The following is a 25,663-nucleotide window of genomic DNA, read 5'->3' as shown; positions in this document are numbered from 1 at the left end:
GGTTTGTCTACGGTTACGTACTTCCTTTCTACCTAAGGTAGTGTCTGAATTTCATTTGAGTCAGAAAGTGGTTCTTCCTACTTTCTATCCTCCTCCTCATCCTGCTAAGGAAGAGGGGCGACTCCATAGGTTGGATCCTATGAGAGCTCTGAGCTTTTATATTTCTAGGATGTCCAGGGTCAGAGTGGACGATCAACTCTTTGTGGGATATGCTGGACACCGTTTGGGCCACGCTGTTACCAAACAGACCTTGTCCAGGTGGATTATCCTCACCGTTACTGAGTGTTACCGATTGGCGTGTAAGGAACCTCCTGAAGGGTTGCGAGCTCCAACTCCCCCGCCCTCCAACGGGGAGTTCCTATTAGGAATATTTGTAAAGCGGCCACATAGGCTTCTAGCCACACTTTTGTTAAACATTACTCCCTGGATACGATCCATGGTCAAGATATGGCCTTTGGTAAGGCGTTTCTTTATTCCGCCATCTGATTGGGTACTCTAAATTATTTTCCCTTATCCATCTTTCTGGTACTGCTTTGGGAGTCTGTCAAAGATGTGGAATACTTTGGAGGACACAATCCATCTGAAGAACAAGTTACTTACCAACTGGTAACCTTCTTTCGACTGGATGTTCCTCCAACGTATTCCACATCGCCCTCCCGACCTGCCCCTCCGGAGAATTTCCTATGCGATTGCAGCTTACGTTTCTGCAAGGCTATGTGCAGTCCAGCAGGCATTGTACTGGTGCCACAAGTTCTGGGGGAAAAAACATAAACTGAGGCTATGGGTGCCGTGCGTCCTATTTATAACATCCAGTGACGTCGCCCTCGATGGAGGACTTCGAGGGACATCGACCCGACGTCATCGACGCAGGACGCCCTCTGCCAAAAAACGTTTCCGAAGTGCACAGCTGTGGACATTACATGTAAAAGATGTGGAATATGTTGGAGGAGCATCCAGTCGAAAGAATGTTCCCAGTTGGTAAGTATCTTGTTCCTCTGGAGCATTGATCACCTTTATGGGTGTGGGTCCCAGGCTCACACTTTTTTCTTTCCACGTTCAGTCCACCTGGTTTACTAGCCTGCCAGGTACTGAGACTATGATGGTTACTTGTATGCTTTCACACCTTCTTATACTCTCAGGGTTGGGGTCCCAGACCTGTGACTCTCGTTTCCCTCCAGGTCTACACCATTGGCTTGTGCTTCTTTTACCTCCCCTCAGACATGCGTACCTGTCTCTTTGGTCCACGTTGCTCGCAGAGCTTCTGTGATGCTGTGGCCCGGCTCAGTGTTTCTTCTCTGGTCAGCGGTTCCCTGTTGCTTGTGGTGGCTGCGTGAGGGAATATCCCTGCTGGCGATCGTGCTTCTTGCTCTGCAGATTCGCCGTCCCAATGGGGCACCAGGAGCTGCTTCTTCCTCCCTCGTGTAGCGTTCCTTCCACAACAGACCCTCTTTGTGGTGGCGTGCTACCTTCGCTGTGTCACGGTCTGTCTTCTCTGCAGTGCTTACTTCTCTGGATTCTTGGTTCCTCCAGAGGAGAGCTCGCCATTAGTCTGAGTTCTTCCTTAGTTTTTAGTCTATATTGATTAGACGGCTCACTTAGGTTCCACTGTGTACTCCTTAGTACTTTGCGATTCTTCACCATCTCGGTACTAAATGGATCAGTCTCCCAGGAATGAACAGAGCCCTTCTTTGTCTTGTTATTGGGACAGGGAACTATATTTGGGTTGTCCTTACTCTTCTTTGTACTAAATGGGTCAGTCTCCCAGGAATTAATAAAGCCTTTCATCATCTTGGTATTATGAACAGGGACTCTACTTGGACAGCCCTTATTCTTCCTCGACCCAGTACTTCCTATACTGGAAGTATAAGAAAAACACATATGAACACACAAGAAGTGATGGTACTGTTATGGGTTGACGGAGAAGGTGGGCTAGGGTAAGGTGGGCTGTGGGGGGTGCCATGTTCTCCCCAGGTTGTCACTAATCCCATAGGGGATTCCCTCCCCATGATATCCACCCACTGTGTACCTCCCCCAGGGGGACTATCGGGTAGCGGCCTCACCTGCCCGGTCTCATGGAAAGCGGCTCCCCCTAGGGAAGAAGTAACGACATCCAATGATTTGTCACAGTACTGTGAGAAACCTGAGGGTATTCTTCTAAGTAGAGCCCAGGGATCTCTTTCAGGTGGCCAGGACACGGCCATCACTGTTGGATCCAGTTCCTGGGGGTGGACCAGCGGGGGAGGATCACCTGGATGGGGGAACCCAGGGTTATGCTAGGGGGGGGATACCCAAGGTGAGATACGGTATGTCACAGGCGAGGAGGATGGGGTCCCTGAGACCTTTGTGGACTATGTTACATCTATCCCTCTCTCCCCTCTTCTGTCTTCCGTATTAACAGCCACCAAAAACTCCCCATTTGGTGTCTCACATAAGAACCCGAACCCTACTAAATTGAAAAAAACACCTCTCCCAGAAACCCTCTACTTTCTATCCGACCATTGTCCATCATTCCTCTCCACATCCTTCTGATTATTCTTTTTCAAATTCTCAGCTTATCTTGACAAAACACTACGATTCCCACAATTCCCTTTGTTCATTTTCCCCCCGCAAACCCTACCAGTCCCGTCCTTATGGTTATCATTTTCCGAGATCCCAATTCAGTTGAACAGAGTACTACCATTCCCACAATTCCCTATGTCCTGTTTTACATCCCAATCATTTTTCGTCCATTTCACAAACCTTCCCCATTATATTCTGTTGGACAATCTAACTATACCCTTTTCCCATGCTATCCCGTAGGACACTCGGGAACTCTACTACCTTCCTTTTCTGCCCTGAACACTTCCTCACATTATGATAGACAAACTTGTAAGGCATCTGTTTACCTGACATGTCCTGACACCAGGGTCAGGCAAAGTCAGGCAATTAACCTGAACCACACACACCAGACAGCCCTTCCTTTTCCCCACAGGGATAAAAGGTGGAGCAGGAGACTGCAGTTATGAGAAAGGCGAGAAAGATGGCGGAAAGCACGACAAGACTGCTAACACCTGACAGTTTGGAAGGAGAAAGGCGGCAGGAAGAGAAAGGGTGTCAAGGAGAGAAGCGACCTTGCCCTTTTCATCCTTAGCCCGCATAGCCTTCCAAGAAGAGAGCTTATGCCGCAAACAATAGCACATGTGTCCTGCACCAGATGTCAGCGGTACACGAGGAAAGCCTATACCGATAGACAGGAGCGAGGTACGCTCCTGCGCGTGGTAAAGCCATTGACTCCTGAAAAGTGAGGCCAAGCGGTCCATCACAGCAGGTGAGTTGAGGGGAGAGCCGATAAGCACCGGGCTGTGTCAAGTGAGAATCGCAACTTTTGAAACAAAGCAGATGAACTTTAAAGAAACTGTTGAAAGTGTGAGGGGGAGACCAGCTGCAGAGGGAAAGTGGCACCACATGGGTGCTAACTCGAGAGACTCTGGTCGAGCCCCATATTGAGAAACTACAGAAGCCAGAATGCCATAGGAAGGCCACCAAAAGAAGCAAACATGTAATACGTGAGGGTCAAGCAAAAACCCAGTACAATCGAAGGACTTTGATCTGCAAGTTGGCTAAAGTAAGGGAAGTGAATCCTGCAAACGTTGAACTGTGTAAAAGAGAACATTAAAAGTAAAGAGGGGTGAACCACTATCCAGTGAAAGCGAAAGAGAAACAGCAAGAGTAAACCCAAAGAAGAGAGGTCCACTCTTTTGGCAAAGACATTAAGAACTTAAGAAGGGTCTGTGCCCGGACGAGGGAGATCCGGGGTAAAGCTAAAACTCGACACTGACAATCGAGAGAGGTCCAAGCCCAGACAAGGGAGATCCATGGGTGAAGCCGTCACCCAAGGGCTGACAGTCGAGAGGGATCCGAACCCGAGCGAGGGAGATCCAAGGAGTTCAGCTATCGCCCAAAGTTTGATGAGAAAGGAATTAGAGCTGTGACAGAATACATTGAGAGGGGTCAGCTCAGAAGAGGGGGACTGAGGGGTGAAACCATCACCCAAATTGAGTTTTGGAAACAAACTTCCATTTGGTAAAGGAACTTTTGTTTTATTGTTTGAACACTTCTTGCCTGAAGGCAAGAGACTTTCCAAGGAAACGAGACTTGCCCATCGAGGTCTTGAGAACTACCATTGGAACGGTCATCTCATGCTGGTGAAGACTGAGACCATAATGTGCTCCAAGCTCCAATCTTACCCTGTGCTCAAAACATGGGCAATGGAGACCCAAGCCACCACATCCTGGCATATTATTTGAGAACACTTCTTTCTTTCTTAAAACTTAACCCAACACCCTTTGTATTTAGCGTAAGGAATTGCCAATATGTTTTCTTAGTATAACCCATTTTGTTTGACTTGACATCACTAGGACTGCCTTATTTTTCATTTGATGGTTGATTCCTGTCCCCATTTTAGATTTAGGTTTAGATTAGGCGTTTTTCCAACCCACATACCATTTTCATTGCACAATAAACGCCCTTGAACTGTGATCACTTGTGTCCGTTTTACTTTTGGTCACCATGAGATTCTCACAGTACCTACCTATGAAAACCACTACTATAAACTTGTTTCTTGTCAGTTTGCAGAGAGCATGGAACAGATAAAGACCCAAGCTTTAAATGAACAGGCTGTATCCTTCAGGAAAGAAACTGATAATGTCATGAAGATTGTGGCGGTAAGTCTGATTTGTGGGTCTAACGGGCTCCTCTTTATAGTAGTTTGTAAGCTGGGTGTATCTAAGCTGGGACCTTCTATAACCTGCCTATGACTTTGATAGCTCTCCGCCATGCTTTTGAGCTGCGAATGTAGTCGCTCAGGTCTGTGTGGTAGGGTTTCCCAACAATATGTATGGGGTAAAGTCCTGCAGATACTTTGTTGTACCAGTCTGAAAACAGCAAGATACCTTGCAGCAAAATGAAATAAAGTTGTTTAGAAGTCTAATTGTGTTTTAGTAGGAAAAGTCAAATCACAGAAGAAGTGGTGGCAAAGACCATGGAAAATATGTGCACTTGTTCTGGTCAGACAAAGGATATAGTGGTTCAAATGCGTGGGGCTCCTGTGACACACTCACATGCTGGAGGATGGAAGATGAGAATTGGGTAACCTTGGGGCTGGAGACCACTACTCACTCTGCGATGCAGGCCTCAGAGGTGGTGAACCTAGCTTTGTCCAGGCTCCTCACTCTTTCCCAGCCTTGCTTGTATAATCTTCCCCTTTCAAAATATCCAGGGCTCACTCGGAGACACAGGGAGAGTGGTTAGGAAGAATGGAAAAGATATCCATGCTAACGCACCTAAGCGAAACACACAGCACAGTTGAAGTATTGAAGTTATCAGATAGCTCAAGGTGTGTGAAAATGCTGAGTAAGGGGATCTGGGGACTCGGCTTGTACCGGTTGGTGGGGTTCAGCTGGTGTTGATTTGAAGGTTGAAATCGTGGCTTGCATAGCTTCAGGGAGGAGAAGAACAAGGCCTGCATAGCAGCTGGAAGCAGCATTCATTTCGAAGGGATTGTGTCCTCCGACGTATTCCTCATCTTGGATATCTCCTTCCAGCTCTGCTGGCCTCGGAAATTTTTTTCTCTCTAGAGGGCGCTGCGCGTCGACGTCCTCCGAGTCGATGTCCCTCGACAGCCGCCATATCGACGTCATCCTGCCTATAAAGGCCGCGCGCAGCGTCCGTTCCTCAGTTCCGTTTTTCCACGCTTACTCGGTGCCTCGGAATACCGTTGCTCAGTTCTTGTCAGATTAATCCTATTTACTTCGAGTTACTCGATCCGTACTCGATGGCTTCCTTGTCGGAACCGACAACTCCTCGATCCGGCTTCAAAAAATGCCGAGATTGTGGGAAAAAGATGTCGCTGACTGACCCTCACAGAGTTTGTCTGTGCTGTTTGGGAGCTGAACACCATTGTTCGGAATGCGAGGACTGTATGTCCATGACGGCTAAGGCCCTGAAGGAGCGTAGGGGGAAGCTGGAGAAAGGTAAGACTTTTAAAGCTTCTTCTTCGTCGACGAAGTCGAGACACTCGTCTCCTCGTCACCATTCGCGCTCCAGGTCTCGGAGTGGGTCTCATCACTCCTCGAGATCGAAGCACTCGAAGAGGAGACGTCGAAGATCCCCTTCTCCATCTTCCTCTTCCTCTGTTTCGCCAAAAAGAATCCCTTGCCCCACGAAACATAGTTCCCGGGCTGAATGGGAGGAATTCCGCAAAAATATGATGAGCGTCTTCGAGAAAGCGGCCTCGACCCCCTCGAAGACTGCCGAGAGCGATGCTCTGGTCGAAAGACCCGAAGGTCAAAAACGCCGCGAGTCGCAGTACCCAGCGAAGGAAACCTCTCGAGCGCGTCTCGAACCCTGGAGTAGGACTATGACCTCCAAACCTTCCTCGAAGGTTCCGTCGACGCCGTCAACGAGGGTTCCGTCGAGGTAGATGTCTTCGACGCCGTTGTCGAAGGGACCTTCGACACACGGGTCTGTCGACTCGACGCCAGCTTCGACACCGGCATCGATGCCAAGAAAAGTCACGGTTACGACACACCCAGTGACTATCCCCAGGTCCTCGACGTCGATGGCTTCGTGATTGTCGAGTAGAATTCCAATTCTGTTGAGGTCTTCGAGGCCTCCGCCTTTGTTTTCGATGCCACGCTCGAAGCCTTCGACGTCGGCGTCGACGACATCGACGTTTTCGAGGCCGATAATAACAAGTTCGGCTCCCTCTGCCTTGGAAATGGGATTTACTCCCTTTATGAGTTCAGAACAATTGAGAACTATGTCCTCAATTTTGGAAGAGGGTGAATTCTCTGAACAGGAAGACACATTTGAGTTGCAGGGACCTGTAACCCCAATTAGAGAGGAAATTTCCTCTGAAGAACGCAGGTTAAAGGATCTTCATGATTCCTTACATGAGGCAAGTGGGTTAGACACTTCCCCTGAGGTGGAGTTTGCTAGGCCAGACCCGGGGGAGCATGCTGAAACCCCTTATAGAGCCTTAATGGCCAGGATCACAGAGTTCATGGGGTGGTCTGCACCTTCAGAATCTTTCCAACAAGATGACCTCACGGATATTCTTGACAAAGGCCCACAGGAGGATCCTGTGGTGCCTTTTCATAAAGCTCTTCAGAGGAAGATCATAACAAACTGGGAAACCCCAGATGTAGTACCAGCAGTAAATAAAAAACTGTCTACAAAGTACAGGGTATCTTCTACAGACCCAGAGTTTTTGTCTAAACACCCATCCCCAGAAAGTCTGGTGGTACAGGCAGCATCCTCTACCGATGTCAAAACGGCTTATCCTACCGTCCCACAGGACAGGGACGATAAAAAATATGATGCTATGGCAAATAAAGTCTTTTCAGCATGTAGCATGGCGTTAAAATCTGTTCATTCTACATGCACCCTTGCTAGGTTCAGCCATACACTTTGGGAGTGTGCTTCTACAGCGGCTGACTGCATCCCGGAGGGAGAAGAAAGGGATGCGTTCCTGAATATTATACAGGACGGTAAAGACGCTATGTGCGAATCCCTCCAGACGGGCATTGATTCGGCTGACAGTATCAGCAGAGCAATGGCGGCAAGTACATCAACCAGGAGATTCGCTTGGTTGAGAAAGTCTGGTTTTGCCCCAGATGTGCAAGCCAGGCTCTTGAACATGCCATTCGATGGCTCTTCTTTGTTCGGGAAAAAGGCGGATGACAGTTTAGAGAAACTGCAAACTTCAAAAGCAGCAGCAAAATCCCTAGGAGCTGCAATCCGTCAGACTCCTTTTCGTCCCACAGGAACCTCTGCGAGGGGGCAAGTCCTTTCGCTTCTACTCCGCATTCGGAAGAGGTAGAGGACGACCGACTCAAAGGGGACAAAGAAGAACTACCCGAGGTGGACGGGGTAGATATTCAGAAGCCGCAGCAACAGCAGGTGCCTCTTTACCATCGGCATCTGCATCAGCCGCCCCAAAACCACTCTGAGGACTTCCCTCACAGGACACCTGTAGGAGGCAGGTTGACTCAACATCTGGCAGTATGGCAGGCTATCACGTCAGATGCTTGGGCATTGGAAACAGTTGTCCAAGGTTAGTGGCTGCCTTTCCTACGTATACCTCAGAGTCATCCACCGGGGATCAGCTCTCAGAAATCTCCAGATCCGCTCCTCTTGCAGGAAATTTTGGACCTGCTAGAGAAAGGTGCTATAGAACCGGTACCTATAGCGGAGAGGAACAAGGGCTGGTACTCCCCTTACTTTCTCATTCCAAAGAAAGACGGAGGACTGAGACCCATCTTGGACTGGCGAGAATTGAACAAATTCCTCAGGAAAGACAAATTCAAGATGGTCACTCTTTCTCAGATCCTCCAGGCCCTTCAGTTCCAGGACTGGTTGGTATCTCTGGACCTTCAGGACGCTTATTTCCATGTGCCTGTCCATCTCAAACACAGGAAATACCTGAGGTTCGCAATTGGCAACTCTCACTATCAATTTCGAGTGCTGCCATTTGGGCTGACCTCCGCCCCGAGGGTCTTCACCAAGTTAATGTCGGTAGTGGCTGCAAGTCTAAGGAGGGAAGGGATTCACGTCTACCCCTACCTGGACGATTGGTTGATCAGGGCTGTCTCTTCGGAACAAGCTCAGATCCAGCTAAATCACGTGGGCCACTTCCTTCACAGACTGGGCTTCTCCCTCAATTTAAAGAAGTCACAAATGATACCATTGCATAGACTCCAGTTCATAGGAGCGATCCTGGACACTTCCCTGGGAAAAGCCTCGCCACCAGAGGTGAGGGCTCAAGATATTCTACAGATGGTTACCAAGTTCCAACATGCCCAACGTCTCCCAGCCTTCGACTTTTTGAGGTTGCTAGGCCTCATGGCATCCTGCATTTTCCTAGTGCCAGAGGCTCGCCTGAGAATGAGATCCCTCCAGTGGGCACTGAGGACTCAGTGGTCACAATTCTCAGGGAGAATGACAGATCTTCTTCAGGTTCCCGGCAGGGTGCCTCGAGACCTTCAGTGGTGGGCCTGTCAGGAGAACATTCTGAAAGGAGAACAGTTTTGGCAACCCTGGCCGGAGATAACAGTAGTCACGGATGCCTCACTCACGGGGTGGGGAGCCCACGCCAACGACTTGACCATCAGCGGTCGTTGGTCTCCATCGGAGTCCAGACTACATATCAACCTGTTAGAGCTGAGAGCCATCAGACTTGCGCTGAAGGCGTTCCTGCCAGCTGTACAAGGGAAGAACGTCCTGATAATGATGGACAACACGGTGGCCATGCATTACCTCAACAAAAGAGGAGGCGTAGGATCACTACCCCTGTGCATAGAGGCGATGCAGCTCTGGTTTTGGGCAATCCGAGAAGGAATCTCTATCGGCAGTTCACCTAGCCGGAGAGAAGCACTTGACAGCGGACGCTCTGAGCAGGCAGAACACAGTCTCCCACGAGTGGGAGCTAGCTCAGGAAGTCCTTCAAGAGATCTTCGCCCTTTGGGGAACCCCTCAGGTAGATCTGTTCGCCACCAGCCTAAACAGGAAATGCGACCTGTTCTGCTCAAGGGAATTTCCCCCGAGAGGAGCTCTGGGAGACGCGTTCATAGTGGACTGGGAGTTTCTGCTCCTGTACGCGTTCCCACCGGTCCCTGTCATTCCTCAAATGATCAGGAGGTTGAGAAGATTCCAGCGAACCATGATCCTAATTGCCCCGGATTGGGCCAGGAGAACGTGGTACCCGGACCTTCTAGACTTGTCCATCTGCCCTCCAATTCGACTTCCACTCAGAGAGAACCTACTCTCACAGAAGGGAGGTCAGGTTCTCCATCCAGACATCAAAACCCTCAACTTTCACGCTTGGCTTCTGAAACGCTGAGGTACAAGGATTGGGACCTCCCTGATGATGATATGGAGGTGTTGCTTTCGGCAAGGAGGCCAGCAACAAAGTCTTTATACCGCTGCCGTTGGAACAGATTTTGCAGCTGGTGTAGAGAACAGAATATCGACCCTTTTTCATGTGGTACACCAATGGTTTTGTCCTTCCTACTATATTTGGCAAATTCAGGCCTTCAAGTTGGCACCATTAAGGGCTATCTCGCAGCGCTATCCATCTTTAAGCGTACTGCGGAAGAACCATTCTATTTCAAATTACCCTTGGTAATACAGTTTCTAAAGGGGCTAACCAATGTTTATCCCCCAAGACCATTCCAAGTTCCCCTATGGGATTTAAACTTAGTACTAACTTTCCTGATGGGCACAACTTTCGAACCTCTCCATTCTTGTTCGTTAAGATTCCTTACCCTTAAAACTGTTTTATTAATAGCACTTCCATCTGCTAGAAGGGTGAGCGAATTACAAGCTCTTTCTTGTAAACCCCCTCACACAATATTTCACAAAGACAAAGTTGTCCTGCAAGTGAAGCCTAATTTCCTCCCAAAGGTGGTTTCTGAATTCCATATCACTCAGAAGATTACCCTACCATCTTTCTATCCTCCTCCTCACCCGGGGAAAGAGGAAGAGAGGTTACACAGGCTAGACCCTAGGAGGGCTTTAAGTTTTTACATCAGTAGACTAGCCAGGATAAGACAGGCAGACCAGCTGTTTGTAGGTTACGCAGGTCACAAGCTGGGGTTACCAATTACTAAGCAGACCATTTCCAGATGGATCATTCTAGCCATTCTGGAATGTTATAAACTGGCAGGGAAAGAGCCCCCTCAAAACCTTAGGGCTCATTCGACCAGAGGTATTGCAGCTTCATCGGCCCTCAAAAGAGGCGTGCCGGTTAAAAACATCTGTACGGCCGCTACATGGTCGTCTGTCCATACCTTTACACGTTTTTACAATTTGGATTCCTCCTCCAGTCAAGAGACTAGGTTTGGAAGGGCTGTACTGCATTCTATTCATCAATAGAAGACAGCATGAAGTCAGTACTCCCTCCTCCGATAATAGAATACTGCTATGGGAGCCTAACTAAGATGAGGAATACGTCGGAGGACACAATCCCTTCGAAGAAAAAGTTACTTCTTACCTTGTAACGTTCTTTCGACGGGATGTTCCTCCGACGTATTCCTCATCGACCCTCCCATCCATCCCCGCAGTTCTACTTCCCTTGTTGTTGCAGCTTACGCCCCTTCAGGGTGATTAGTTTAGTCCAGAAAGTATTATTGTGGGCTACAAAACGGAACTGAGCAACGGACGCTGCGCGCGGCCTTTATAGGCAGGATGACGTCGACGTCGATACGGCGGCTGTCGAGGGACATCGACTCAGAGGACGTCGACGCGCAGCGCCCTCTAGAGAGAAAAAATTTTCCGAGGCCAGCAGAGCTGGAAGGAGATATCTAAGATGAGGAATATGTTGGAGGAACATCCCGTCGAAAGAACGTTACAAGGTAAGAAGTAATTTGTTCTTCTGGCTGAATAATTCCAAGATGATGGATTTAAACTTTAAAATCTTGACTGGCAGATCTGTGGGGCGGTCCGGTAGCCATTTCCTGTCAGCTGAGCAAGATGCAGTTAACGCAGGTTATAACCAATTATTACACATGCTTTCACCAGTAGAGCAAGGCAGTGCAGCTAGTAGGTTTAGAAAGAAGGTAGAGAAGGAGAGTAGGTGCAGAGAGAAGAGCTGAGTGCAGGAGGTAGAGAGAGGGGACAAGGCAGCTGAGGAAGGAGTTGCAGAGGTGGAGTGGAACATTGAAGAGTGGAGGTTGAAGAGAGAAAAGAGCAGAGGAGATGTGAAGGCGAGCAAATCATGGCAGAGTGGCAAGGAGGTTGAAGAGTGAAAGGAGAGTGGAGGAGGAGAACAGAAAAGGTAGGAGTGGAGAAGAATATCAAGTAGAGAAGAGAGTGGAGGAGGAGTTGGTAACGACAGTGGGGATCATGATGAGGTGAAGGAGGAAGACTGTCCCAAGTGACGGGATAAAGGAAAAGGAATACTCCCACAGTCAAGGGTCCTACTGATGTTCTTGGCTTGGTGAAGAATAAATCCAAGGGTGTGCCGGCATTTCTTTTAAAAAAGATCTTTTCACTTAAAGACCGATTTAGAAAGACCGCTCCATGACCACACGGTGCAGTCTTTCTAAAGCCAACTGTCACGCCACTGCTGCACACAGGGGCTGACGGGTAGGTCGGGACCCGGAAGCGCAGAACCAGAAGAACGGCTAAGTGTGTGGGTGCGTGTTGGTTTTGGTCTGTGTGTGTGTGTATGTATGTATGCGTTTTAGATTTGGGGAGTGGGGGGTCGGGTGGCGGGGATGAACAATGGGGGACTTGGGGAGTGAAGCCCTACGATTATGTGAAAAAAGGGCCCCCGATTATGTTAAAAAAAAAAGGGAAACCGTATTTTAAAGGTCTCAAGAGAAAAAGACCTTTACAATGCTGGTTTTCCGATCAAAAGAACATTGGTCAAAGTAAATCGGTCTTTTTCTTTTGAGACCTTTATAAAAAAAAAAGGTCTTTTCACATAGAACCGTGCCAGACTGCTGGTGAGATTCGATAACGAGGGAAACCTGATACCCTTGGGGTCCAACAGATCCAGAAGAATATAATGCTTGACACCCATTCAGAAAACCCACGCCACTGTTGGTGCCATGTAACCTACAAGTACTATTGGGCCAACATGACATCCAAGGAAGACTCAACACATTGCCTAAAAGGGTGTGCGAGACACTATATATCCCAGGGACAATAAGTGACTGTTTACAGCCAAGAGGGAAGATCTGGTTTGGGTGGAAAGGGAAGAACTGAGGACCACTGTTATAAGAAGTCTAGTAGTGACCTTGCCTGTGGATGGACTCTGATCTAACCTTGTTTGTGTAACCAAGAATACACCTACTAAGAAACCTTTACTTGGCCCCGAGTGTCCATGGATTCCTCAGTCGTGACACTCCTCATTCAAAATATAACTAAAGCAGCAAGCTGATCGTGGGATTGCATGTTGCATTCACCTTCATTCTGAATTGCTGACAAGCCTGGGAACTTCCTGAATATGTCCCTGGCATTCTCTCATTTGAGAACGAACCCCCTAGCAACTCCGTCCAGAACTCTAATGGTGGGTTCTCTGCAGTATTCCTGAAACAACCAACACACTGCATGGCCATGTTCAACAGTAGTCGAATCTGGACACAGAGGTTTTTCACAAATTTGGCAGCAGCAACAGTAAAAGCTTGGAGCAGGGATTCCCGACCTGGGTTCATTGTGGGTGCAATTCCGAGAGTAAAATTGAATGAGTGTCAAAACTGTTTTCTCAAGTGTTGGCTTCTGTTGAACATGTCCCAGTGAGATTGTCTATTTTTCCTTTGTTAAAGAGTGTGATGAGTTCATAAGTTATGGTGATTAGTTGAGGGATAGAGTGCCACAACGTTATCATTTGCATTGATTGCCAGGTGGTCCTGGACTTTAATCTAGGTCTGTTGCTTTGCACACTTGTTTCTTTCTCATCTGGGACTTAATAGAAAGTGCATTCAAGTCTCGGGATGTTCTCAGCCTCAGTTCAGCCCCTCCTAGGTAACAATTAGAATGTTGAACTCAATGTTGAGGGTTGACTGTTTCTAGTTTCAACCTCCATCAATTGACTTTATTAACTTTGCTACCATACCCCAAGTTTCCTCATTTCTCACATGAATGATTTTGTAAGTCTGCACAGCAACACTGCCTCCAAGTTCAGGTATTTAGCACTTTATTACATAGGTTGCTTTCTCAGTCTAATCTAGTGTTAAGAATGATTATATTTTTGATGCTTTTCCTTTTTACTTCACTGGCCTTGCTATTTTCATCTGTTTTGTGGGCATTGATCAGCCCCTATGGCTATCCATGTAGGAGAACTCCTCTTCTCCATTGTTAAATTATCTGTTTACTTTTCCTGCACACATCACCTTACGGTGAGGTACAGTAGGGCCAGTTTATGTCCCTGTAGCTTTGTTATTTGTATTTTTTTTTGTTTTTTTATATTTGTATTGTTATTTATATAACAACACAAGAAACAAGAAACCAAATGACGACTCTCCAACATTTTATAACACATTTGCTTTGTTTTGTCTTGTCCTCCCTGACCCCTCCCTTCAACTCGAGCCTACTTTTCCACTTCCGCTGCCATGGTGTCTTCCAGAGATTCTTTGTCTTCTCTATCCCTAGAGGAATTCTGTTCCTCTGGCCCTTCTAGGGTGGACCCTTGCAGCGTGGCTATAAGGAGTCTCCATGCCATTATAGTTTCCACTTCCTCCTCCCCCCCTCTATTGGTTGCTTCATGCCATACGGCTGTTTCCGCCTCTGCCCATTTCAGTAGGTCCCGCCACCACACTTCTAGTCTGGGTCTATGGCTCGCCTTCCATCCAATGGCGATTCTACGCTTAGCCAGTATGTAGGCCAGGTCCTTAAGTTTGCTTACATGCCTCAGGTTGCGAGTTCTCGTAAAGCCCCCCATCATACATGCCCACACTGATTCCACGTCCAGCCGGATTCCTTTCTCGGCTAATCTTTGGTTGATTTCGGCCCAGAATTTGTTATTTGTAATTTGTTATTTGTAAGTTTGTGTTACTGCCTTGATGTGTCCAGGAAAGGGTAGGGACAGCGGATACTTTATATCATTTTTGTCTTATTGTCTCATGCACTTTTACATTTTACTGCTTAATGCCAAACAGAGTCCCATATACTGGTATATGGCAGTGCCACAAGACCTTTGTCTGTTCTTTGGCCCTCTTGTTGTTTGGCCTTCTTCCTGCTCTTGAAGAGAGAATTGTCAGATATGAAAAGCCCTTTCCTGGGGAAAGCCGTTGCTTTCCTGGACAAAAAGGAGATCTGTGTGGACGAGTGTAGGGGGTGGGAAAGTCTGGTCTCAGTCCATATCCATGGTAAAGTGTGTCTGTTGCTTGGCAGATTCGTAGGCCAGAGGCTGTCCAAGATTGGACATCCCTTTCCAGTCTGAATAGTGCAGATGCGTACCATTTTTGGGAGCTCGGGGCGACACCAATCCTGGATAAAAGGAGTACTGCAGCCATTCTTCAAATCATCATTGGAACCAAGACCCCCCATGAAGAGGGGCATCCTGTTGAAAAACTGGAGCTCATTGTTGGACGCCAGCACTTTCTGCAACTGCCCTGACAAAGTCCTGCTCCTTTGCTTATGTCCTGAAGGCCTTCATCAGTGTTTCGCCCCCTGGACCGGTGTGAACAATCGGTCTCAATCCCTGTTTGAGGATCCTGCACTTGGAAGCCTTTGGAAGGAACCCGGAACCCACCTGTGGGTTGGCCAGCTTCAAATTTGGCTACCTCAATGCATCAGTCATTGTTCTCAGTTTAAGAAACATGAAGCATCCATCTGCAATTGCAGCTTTCCACCATGAAAGGGGGCTTAGTAGGAGCAGTTTCTTTGTTTCCACCATGAGGGTTGACTTCACTATTTCTTCAGTGCCCATTACTGATCGCCACCTGCATCGTGTAATGGAGGTTCTCTGGCATTGTCCCCAGAGTGGTGTTCCTTTCTTCATTCCTGTAGAGGTGTCTAGCTGTCCAGTGTCCAGAACCAATCCATGGAATCGTGAACTAGCAGGACCCAAAATGCTGACGCCGAAAGTGGCATCTGTATCCCGGTCCCTTGGACTTTCTACAACAAAACTAAGGTATGAGAAAAGATGGTCTAGAGATTTCAGGAACTCCTACAGTCCTTGAGTGAATTGGAGTGCAGGGGCTGAGTAAACATAACTGTTACTACCACCCACCTCCTTAGGGCTTAATGGGCGTAAAGTCCTTACCCTACCTATGCCTTGCCTGACCTTTTAGTGGTGGTCTGGTAAAGTATCCTTCCTCTAAGGTGCTTGGATTGGGAGAGGGTCTGATAATAACTTTTCTTCAGCTTTCTTGGCTTTGTCAATTCTTGTTCAGACTCCTATCCTTCCGAAGAGACGTACATTGGAGCCTGTAACTCCAGGGCACCTGGACCCCCTCTTTTCTAGCTAGGGGAGAACTTTATAAGGTGTAGTCCATGTTTAAGGATTTATATGGTGTTTCTAATATCTTTATTTTCAGCAAATTAGTTTTAACTAATGATTTCTTACATGGTTTCTTACCTTGTTCTTTTTATTCACATGCGATTGCTATCCTACCGTATTTGAAAAATGATCTAACTGTATTGTAAAAGTAAAGTGTTCATGAGCTTAGCAGAGCACACCAATGGGTTGCTACTAATGGGTTCAGCGCATGACATACACCTCTGTTTCTAATGGATTGTGTCCTCCCACGGATTCCTCATCTTTGATATACCGATATGCTGCTTGCAGTTTTGGAAACGTTTCAACAGCAGAGGGTGCTGTGCATGGTCGAATCTTGGTTCCTTTGGTGGCTGCCATCTCTGCACTCAGGCGTGATGTTAAGGTTGGTATGAATAGCACTCACCACGCCCGTTGCTTCAGTTCCAGTTTTTCCACTTGCACAGCATGCTTCAAACAGTTTGATTGCCTAAGTTATTTTTCTATGATGTAATTTGCGTTTTCAAGCATGTCTACTCCTAAAACATGGTTTCAGAGGTGTGCAGACTGGGATTCGAAGATGTCGATCACAGATCCGCACCGAATATGCCTCTGAGGCCTTGGGGTGGATCACAAGATCAACAATTGCGGGTCATGCCAATCCATGGCCAGCAGGGCCTTGAAGGAGAGGAAGACAAAACTCACTATAGGTTGTGAAGCGTCCAAATCTTCATCCATTCCCTCGAAAAAGAGATGAACCGATGAAAAAGGTTTGAGGGGCAAATCTCCTCGGTGATCGAAGATGTGCTTGAAGCACTCAAAGCACTCCAGGTCCAGGAGCAATTCACGGCACTCTTCATCGTCCTCTTCACAATGAAAATCAAAGAAGAGGCGCCATTGCTCATCAGACTCCTTACCCCACAGGAAAAGGGTATGCTTTCTGAGTAAATCTGCCTCTAAAGCAGATTGGGGGGAGTTCCGTCATCAAATAATGGAAGTGTTCTCAAAGGCGTTGTGGCCGGTTCTTCAAAAAAACCAAAGCAAGCTTCCAACCCCATCGCACCTTACAAGGCCGACAGGAAGTCATCTAAGACTACTTCTTGCACACCTAAGAGCCCGGGTAGTGTGTCAGAGAAGCATCCTCAAGTGACGTTGATAGTGTCTTCGCCACTGCAAAAGTCAAAGCCATTGCCTCATTCTTAAACGTTGAGGCCTTTGACGTTGAAGCCCTCCAACGTCGTATTCGGACCCATTAACAACTTTTATCAACGGAAGAGGATGACAATCCTTTCTTTGGGCTAAAATATGGCACACCTAATGTACTAGTGGGCTCCAGATTACAAGACTTGACTGACTTTAAAAGATGCTAGCAGTCTTGACACCTCACCAGAGGTAGAATTCGCTACTTTAGACTCAGCTGGCCACCCTAGTGGATGGTGGATGTTAAAGTAAAGAATAAAGTGACAGAATATTTGGGTTAGGGTTCTGCCAAGGACATAGAACAGGATGATCTAACAGAAAGGAGCCTGTTTTGCTGTTCCACTCAGCTTTGAGGAACAAAATCCTGGAAAACTGTCAGAAACCAGACACCACGCCAGCTATCAGTAAGGATCTGGTTCGAAAATATAGACCATCATCTATTGATCCAGAATTCCTCTTTAAGCATCCTACTCCAGAGAGTTTAGTAGTGCAAGCAGCTGCCTACCTTACAATCCCTCCTGACAAGGATTACAAAATGTTTAATGTTCTGACTAAGAAAGTTTTCTTAGCTGGAAGTATGTCGTTGAAGGCCATTAATGCCTCTTGTGCATTGGCAAAGTACACCTTCACCTTGTGGGGTGTCCTAGCCCAAACATCTGATAATATCTCTGAAAGGGAAATGAGAAAGAAATTTCTGAATGTTATCCAGGATGGCAAGAATGCAGCATGTGAATCCTTACAATCGGGTGTGGATGCATCTGATTGTGTGGGCCGTTCTATGTCACAAGAAGGTTTGCATGGCTGTGTAAGTCGGGATTTGCCCCAGATGTGTAATCTAGGCTGTTCAACATTTCATTTTATGGGTGCCACCTTTTTTGCACTAAGACTGTTAGGGCTGATAAGAGTCTTTAGAAATTGCAAGCCACCAAGGCAGCTGCTAAATTTTCTAGGAGCAGCAATTCGCCAACCTCAGCGAAGCCAGACATCCTCTCAGAGTTGGGGAGGGTGTTCCTTTTGATTTTACTGTTCATTCAGTAGGGCCAGTGGCCATTTTCCCCAGTGAGGACAAAGAAAATTCCCTTGTGCAGCGTGAGGTCGCAGAGGTAGAACCACCGAAGCAGTCTCTGCCTCGTTACCTTCCGCCGCAGCCACTACTGCGAAACCGTTTTGAGTCCTTTACCCATAGATCTGTAGTGGCGGGGCAGATTGACTCAGCATCTCAAAGAATGGCAAAGCAGCAGCCCAGGAATATTGCCTTCCATTTTTCAAAAGACCTCCAAACCCCCGAACAAACAATTGCTTCAGGAACCAGACCAGCTCCTTCTGCAGGGTATTCTCTCCCTGCTGGAGAAAGGTGCTGTGTAATAGGTAACTGTAGTAAAGAAATACCTCGGTTGGTACTCAACCTATTTGCTGGTTCCCAAGAAAGATTGACAACTGCGACCCATCTTGGACCTGAGATACTTGAACAAGTTCCTCAGGAAGGACAGATCCAAGATGGTCACTCTTTCGCAGATCCTCAAGACCCTTCAGCTGCAGGATTGGATGGTGTTGCTCGATCTTCAGGATGCTTACTTTCATGTGCCTATACATCCCAAGCACAGGAAGTACCTGAGGTTCGCCATTGGCATTTCTCACTTTCAATTTGGGGTACTGCCTTTCAGGCTCCCCTGCGTCCCGAGGTTCTTCACCAAGTTGATGGCAGTGGTGGCAGCGGGTCTAAGGAAGGGAGAGAGCCACAACTTTCCTTAGCTAGATGATTGGCTGATCAGAGCTTGTTCTCCCGAACAGGCTTTGGAACCTCCACAGTAGCACCTGACACTCCCTCCGCAGACTGGGCTTCTCCCACATCTTCAAGAAGTCCCAAGTGATATCTACGCAGGCTGCAATTTATTGGCGCTCTCCTGGACTCTTCCTTGGGGAAAGCCCTGGCCCCCGAGTTGAGGGCTCAACATATTTTGCAGATGGTGGAAATGTTCCACAATGCAGAACATCTACCAGCCTTCGATTTTCTGACATTGCTTTGCCTCCTGACATCCTGCATTTTCCTCATGCCAGAGGCCCGCTTAAGGATGAGGCCTCTTCAGTGGGCCCTCGGATCCCAATGGTCACAGTTCTCCAGCAGGATGACAGACCTTCAAGTCCCAAGCAAGTTTGTGCAGGATCTCATGTGGTGGGCTTTCAAGAAGAATGTGATGATAGGGCAACCTTTTTGGCAATCCTGGCCAGAGATAACGGTAGTCACTGACTCCTCCCTCATGGGATGGGAAGCTCACAATGATCTAACAATCAGTGTCATGAGAATCCGCCTGAAGCCCAAAGCCAAATGTAACTCCTGGTATGACTCGGATCTCGTCACCCTTAAGCGCAAGTGCAGGGTGGCAGAGAGGAAATGGCGTGCTTCATGTTCATCCTCTGACAAACTGTCCTGTCGCCTGCTCCAAAGGCAATACCGGCTCTCCGTTCTCACCAAGAAGAGAGCCCTTATCCAAGCCCGCATCTCTGCGGCATCTAACAATTCGGCCAAACTCTTTAAAATCTGCAAGGAGCTGGCCAACCCTGCTGCAGTCTCTACCTCTCCTGTCCCCTCCCAGGCCCTCTGCACGGCACTGGCCTCTCACTTCATTTCAAAAACTCAGGACATCCTGTCCTCACTCTCCTCCTATAACCTCCCCCCCTCTATTCCCTGCCCTTCCTCTGGCTCTTCTGCAGCCACCCCTCCTCTCTCCTTCTCTTCCTTTCCCCTTTTTTCTGCTGACGAGGTTTCAAGACAAGTCCGATCTATGAAAGTCTCATCAAAACAGGTCCACCCCTGTTCCTCCAAAACTATCAAGGACCACATTGACTCCTTGGCTCCTGCCCTTGCTGACTTCTGCAATCACTCCTTCGCCTCTGGAGTCTTCCCATCCCCTCTCAAGCACGCCCTTGTGCACCCCCTTCTTAAGAAACCCTCTTCCGACCCTTCCTGCCCAGCTAACTATCGCCCAATCTCTATCACTCCCTTCCTGGGCAAGCTCCTGGTGAAACTGGCCATCTCCCAGCTTAATCTCCATGCTGAATGTGTTGGTAGTCTTCATGACCATCAGTCTGGCTTCAGAGCTGCCAGAAGCACGGAAACTGCTCTCCTGAACATCCGTGAGGACCTGCTCTCGAACCTTGACTCTAACATTCCATGTGTTCTCATTTTGCTTGATCTCTCTTCTGCCTTTGATACTGTCAACCATACCATCCTGCTCAACCGTCTCCGTGATAACCTCGGTATCACTGGTCAGGCTCTGACGTGGCTGACCTCTTTCCTCTCAAATCGACCCTCCCAGGTCCAACTGGGGTCTTTCCTCTCTGACATCGTCTTCTCTACCTGTGGTGTCCCCCAGGGATCTAACCTCTCTCCCTGGCTGTTCAACCAGTATCTGGCACTTCTCGCCCACCACATTGCCGCTCTCTGCCCCTACTTTCAGTGCTATGCGGATGATACCCAACTCATTTTCAGGCTACCCTCGGCCTCCTCTTCTCCTTCCCTCATCTCTGACTGTCTTTCTGCTATCCAGGAATGGTGTGCCGCCAACGACCTCTGCCTTAATGTCAGTAAGACTGAGATTCTACTCATCGGCACTCCCACTCCCTCCTTCCCTGCTGCTCTCTGGCCGGCCTCTCTGGGCCCTCTTCCTACTCCTACCTGCAAGGAAAAAAACCTTGGGGTCATCTTCGACTCCACACTCTCCTTCTCTCCTCACATATCCGACGTATCTAAGAAGTCACACTACCAGCTACACCTCCTCAGAGGTATCCTTCCTTTCCTCTCCTTCCCCCAGAAGCTCACTGTCTCTAGAGCCCTGGTTCTCTCTAAGCTGGACTACTGTAACAGCCTCTATCTTAATCTGCCCGCCTCTACTCTCCGCCCTTTGCAACTCATCCAGAACAGGACTGCAAGACTTGTCCTTGGCCTCAAGCCCAGGGACCGTATCTCTCCAGGACTGAAATCACTACACTGGCTCCCAGTGACTGCGAGGATCAAGTTCAAAACCCTCTGCATTGTCCACAAGGCTGTCTGGGGCCTTGGGCCAAAATACCTTCAACTCTCTCTTCCTAAATTTCTTCCTTCTCGAGCTCTTCGCTCATCCGCCTCCAACTCCCTCAGGGTCAGCCGCTTCTCCAAACAACGAGTTGGGGCAGATCTCTTTCCACTGCAGGGGCCTCCCTCTGGAACAGCCTTCCTACCTCCCTGAAACTTGAGGAGAACCACCTCCGGTTCCGGAAGCACCTCAAAACCTTCCCTTTGCCTCCGCTTTCTCTCCCCCTCTCCCCTGCTAATACTACTGAAACTGCACTGAATCTGCAACTGGGCCATTCACCGTTCTCGGCCCAGCCACTCTCCCCTGCACTGCCTCCACGGCAAACCCTGCACTACGGGACTGTGTCTGTATCCATACAGCCCCCCTTCCCAGCACTTGTCTGCACTTACCTCGCACTTGCCACCAGCTGGCCCTTGTTATTTATCCTGTATGCTGTATGCTTATAACCCTGTACTGCACTTTCCCCTCTCCCTTTCCCCCATGCACTTTTCCCTTCCCCTCTACCCTTGCACTTGCGCGATCTGAATGACACCTGGCCTAGTAAGATCGTTGTCTGTCTCCCCTTGTTCCCCCCCCTGCCTCGTCGCGCCTTGAAACACTTGTGTATAGGCGCGTTACAAATGCCTTATCATATCATATCATAGTGGTGGTTGGTCTACATCAGAATCCAAACTATACATCAACCTTTTAGAGCTGAGGGAAATCCGACTAGTGCTGATGGTTTTTTGCCTTTTGTACTGGGGAAGAACATCCTGAAAATGGCAGACAACACCGTGGCTATGCGTTAACAAGAGAGGAGGTATAGGGTCACTACCACTGTGCACCGAGGCAATGCAGCACTGGTTTTGTACACCTCAAGAAGGAATCTCTATTGCAGCAGTTCACCTAGCCGGAGTGTAGAACACAACGGAGGACGCTCTGAGCAGGCAGAGCACAGTCTCCCACAAGTGGGAATTGGCTCAGGAAGTCCTTCTAGAGATCTTTGCTCTTTGAGGAACCCCTCAAGTATATTTGTTTACGTCCAGCGCCAACAGGAAGTGCAACCTGTTCTGCTTCAGGGAATTTCCTCAGAGAGGAGCTCTAGGGGATGCGTTTGTGGCGGACTGGAATTGACTGGAATTTCCCTCTCCTGTACGCATTCCCTCCAGTTCCTGTCCTTTCTTATGTCATCAGGAGGTTTAGGAAGTTTGGGAAAGCCAAGATTCTGATTGCTCCGAATTGGGCCAGGATGACGTGGTACCTGGAAATTCTGGACATGTCCATCTGCCATCCAACAGATTTGCTCTCCCAAGAAGGGAGGCCGTATTCTCCATCCAGGAATCAAGAGACTGAACCTTCATGCTTGGTTTCTGAAAGGTTGAGATACAAAGACTTGGATCTTCCGGAAGACATTATGAAGGTGTTGCTTTCGGCTAGAGGGCCAGCAACAAAAGCTGTATACCACTGCCATTAGAACAAGTTTTGTAGCTGGGGTAGTGCAAAAGAAATTGGGTCTCATTACGAGTTGGGCGGTATTCTGCCAGTAATTCTGCTGGAATACCGCCCAATTGAACTACTTTTACCACCATTTGGATTACAAATGGCGGTAGCAGAATAAATCCCCATTTTTTCAGTCCATGTGGCTTTTCCGGCGGAATTACCACTGCAGTAATTCCCTCAATTTTGCCAATTTTTCAAGCAGACAGTGGGAAGATTTACCTCCAGCATAATGCTAGAGGTAAATCCCCTACTCCAGGACCCTACTCGTCATATAGCAGTGTGGGAAAAGTGGCGGTAATTCCGTTATTGCCAATGTTTTCCCGCACCACCATACTTGTAATGAGCCCCATTGATCCTTTAAGTTGTAACACTTCTACAGAATTCTTTTTCCTGTTAAATCGGGCCCACCAGGTGCTGCAGGTGTCTACTGCTAAAGGTTACCGGCAGTGCTATCTATTTTTGAGGGCATGCCAGAACAGGGTTCTTACTTCCCTTTGTTGTTCAGTTCCTCAAGGGACTAACAAATATCTTCCCTCTGGTCCCTTTCTTAGTTCCGGCTTGGGAGCTTAATTTGGTCTTCAATTCTTTTGATGGGAGCCCCATTTGAGCCTCTCCATTCCTGTCCACTAAGGTTGTTGACTCTAAAAACTATTTTTCTAGTGGCTGTCACTTCTGCCTGAAGGGTAAGTGAACTTCAGGCTTTATCGTACAAACCTCCATTGACCATTTTTTCAAGGGGAAAGTTGTTCGGATGGTTCGTCCCTCCTTTTTTCCTAAGGTGGTGTCAGAAATTCACCTGACACAGAAACTAGTTTTACCAGCTTTTTACCCACTTCCTCACCTGCCAAGGATTAAAAGAGGTTACACCGATTAGATCCTAAGAAAGCTTTTAGCTTCTATATAAGCAGACTTGCTAATATCAGACAAGACAACCAACTTTTTGTTGGTTATATTGAACATAGATGAGGACAGGCTGTGACCAAAGAGACTTTGCCACAGTGGATTATTCTGTGTATCACAGAATGTTATTCCCTGGCTGGTATGGATGTTCTGGGTGATTTAAGGGCACATTCTTCCATGGGAGTGGCAACCATTTCACAACTACAAAGAGGTGTACTGGTGCAGGATATTCGTAATGCCGCAACCTGGTCTTCGTTACACACCTTCTCAAAACATTACTGCCAAGATTCCCTAATGGGACAGGACAATAAATCCAGAAAAAAAGCTGTTTTTTCTCAGCATACATCAATAACAAAATTCATTATTACCAGATAAATCTGTGGGAGAACACAATCCATTAGAAGAACAAATTACCTATCCCTGGTAATTTTATTTCTACCAGATGTTTTCTCCCACAGATTCCTCATCGCCCTCCCAACCTGCCCCTCTGACTGTAGGGGAATTTTGCTGTATTAGATATTCCTCTCTTTCGATGCATGGGACATTTTTGAATCCTAAGACGGCTGTGGAACAAGAGCAGAATAACTTGGATTTGGGCAATGGGCACAGTGCATGCTATTTATACCAGTGTCTGAATCACGGCTGAGCCCACGGATGGAAGCTGCTGAAGGACCTCGACTCAACGACGCAACTTTCCGACGCTACAAGCAGGATATTGGCATGTCAAAGATGAGGAATCTGTGGGAGGAACATCCAGTAAAAAGAACATTATCTTGAGTAAGTAATTTGTTTTTCTCAGCCTGACTTCTCAAAATCCTCATGGCTTCTCCAGGGTCTCTTATCTTGCACCATAGCTCTGTCAGGACTCTACCATGCCCTGACCTCATAATCCCTTTTCAGATGTGCTTTGCTACAGCTGATGTCTGTGAACCATAACAAAGGAAGACAAATTAAGGTTTCTGTCATGTCCTTGGTCTCATGGACGTCAATTCACCACAAGGAATTGACAATTTCCTGCAGAACCTCAACCAGTTTCCCATCTGACACATATTTACATTTTTGAATGAATGAAGGACATGCTGGTTGGAGGTATTGTCAATCTAGGATTTAGAAAAGATTAGTTTAAAGTGTGTTAGAAAATTGTCCTGGTATATCATTCCATAGTCGGGGGTTATTGGACTGAAAAATGTCTGCCACCTTCTGAGGTGCAGCATGTTTGGAGAATCGGGAGTTGTTGTTCGTTAGATGAACTCGTGGAGTGGTCAAAGGAGTTGTTCTGTATTTTGCTGCTAATCTATTTAGGAGGCATACTGTGGATACACTTATACTTCAAGCAATGGATTTCTTAGACGACTTGGATAATGACTGGGTATTTTCAGGAATAGTAAATGGTGTTGCATGTTTTCTTTGCGTTACCAATCTGGCTGTGGCTTTGTTCAGCAATTTGACACAGTAAATTCCTGTAAAGGATACAAGGCACGCCTTGAGGCCCCATGAGTGTGGGTGGTGCCAACCAGTGCTGTGTAAGTGTGATTTAATGTTTCCTGGCATTTTCAAAGATAGTAATCTGCAGAGGAGACATCATATCCATCAGACCCAATGTTAACTATAAGCTATTACTCCTCTCTTCTTTTACTGTTACCACCAACCTCCTATATTTTTCTCCCTTCTCTCTTCATGCCAGTCTACCTTCAGTCACCTCACTCCTTTTGAGTTTCCACATCGACTTGGTTTTCACCCACTTCTTGGTCTTCAGCACCTCTCTGCTCTCCACCTGCTCTGTGCTCTTCATCACTTCCAACCTCCTTTCCTGCCTTTTCTCTCCAGCATCCTCACTCCTGCCCAACTTGAACCTCCTCCATTAATCTTCAAAACTACTCCTCCGACACCATCGCAGGAAAGTCTGTGGATTTTAAAGTGGCTTGGGTCTGCCATCACTTAACTCTATTCATGTGTTTGTGAGTATGTGGCAAAACGTAGTGTTGCTTAGATTAGTTTGTGGCTTTTCTACACCTCCTTTGGCACTGCTCCCTCCCGCATGGAATAA

At 47.6% G+C, this 25,663-nt stretch overlaps 1 protein-coding gene across 1 annotated transcript in view; it reads left to right on the top strand.

Annotated features, from left to right (window-relative positions):
* Nucleotides 1–25,663, top strand: part of LOC138492142 (trichohyalin-like) — a 782,601-nt gene that overhangs the window by 434,442 nt on the left and 322,496 nt on the right. The window contains exon 17 of the mRNA XM_069619133.1: nt 4,608–4,703. Coding sequence (XP_069475234.1) covers nt 4,608–4,703 — 96 coding nt within the window. The remainder of the gene's footprint in view (nt 1–4,607; nt 4,704–25,663) is intronic.

Source organism: Ambystoma mexicanum, chromosome 10 (assembly GCF_040938575.1).
Source record: "Ambystoma mexicanum isolate Mex_15411 chromosome 10, UKY_AmexF1_1, whole genome shotgun sequence".
In the NCBI taxonomy this organism is placed as follows: Eukaryota; Metazoa; Chordata; class Amphibia; order Caudata; family Ambystomatidae; genus Ambystoma; species Ambystoma mexicanum.
This window is presented reverse-complemented; position numbering and strand designations above follow the sequence as displayed.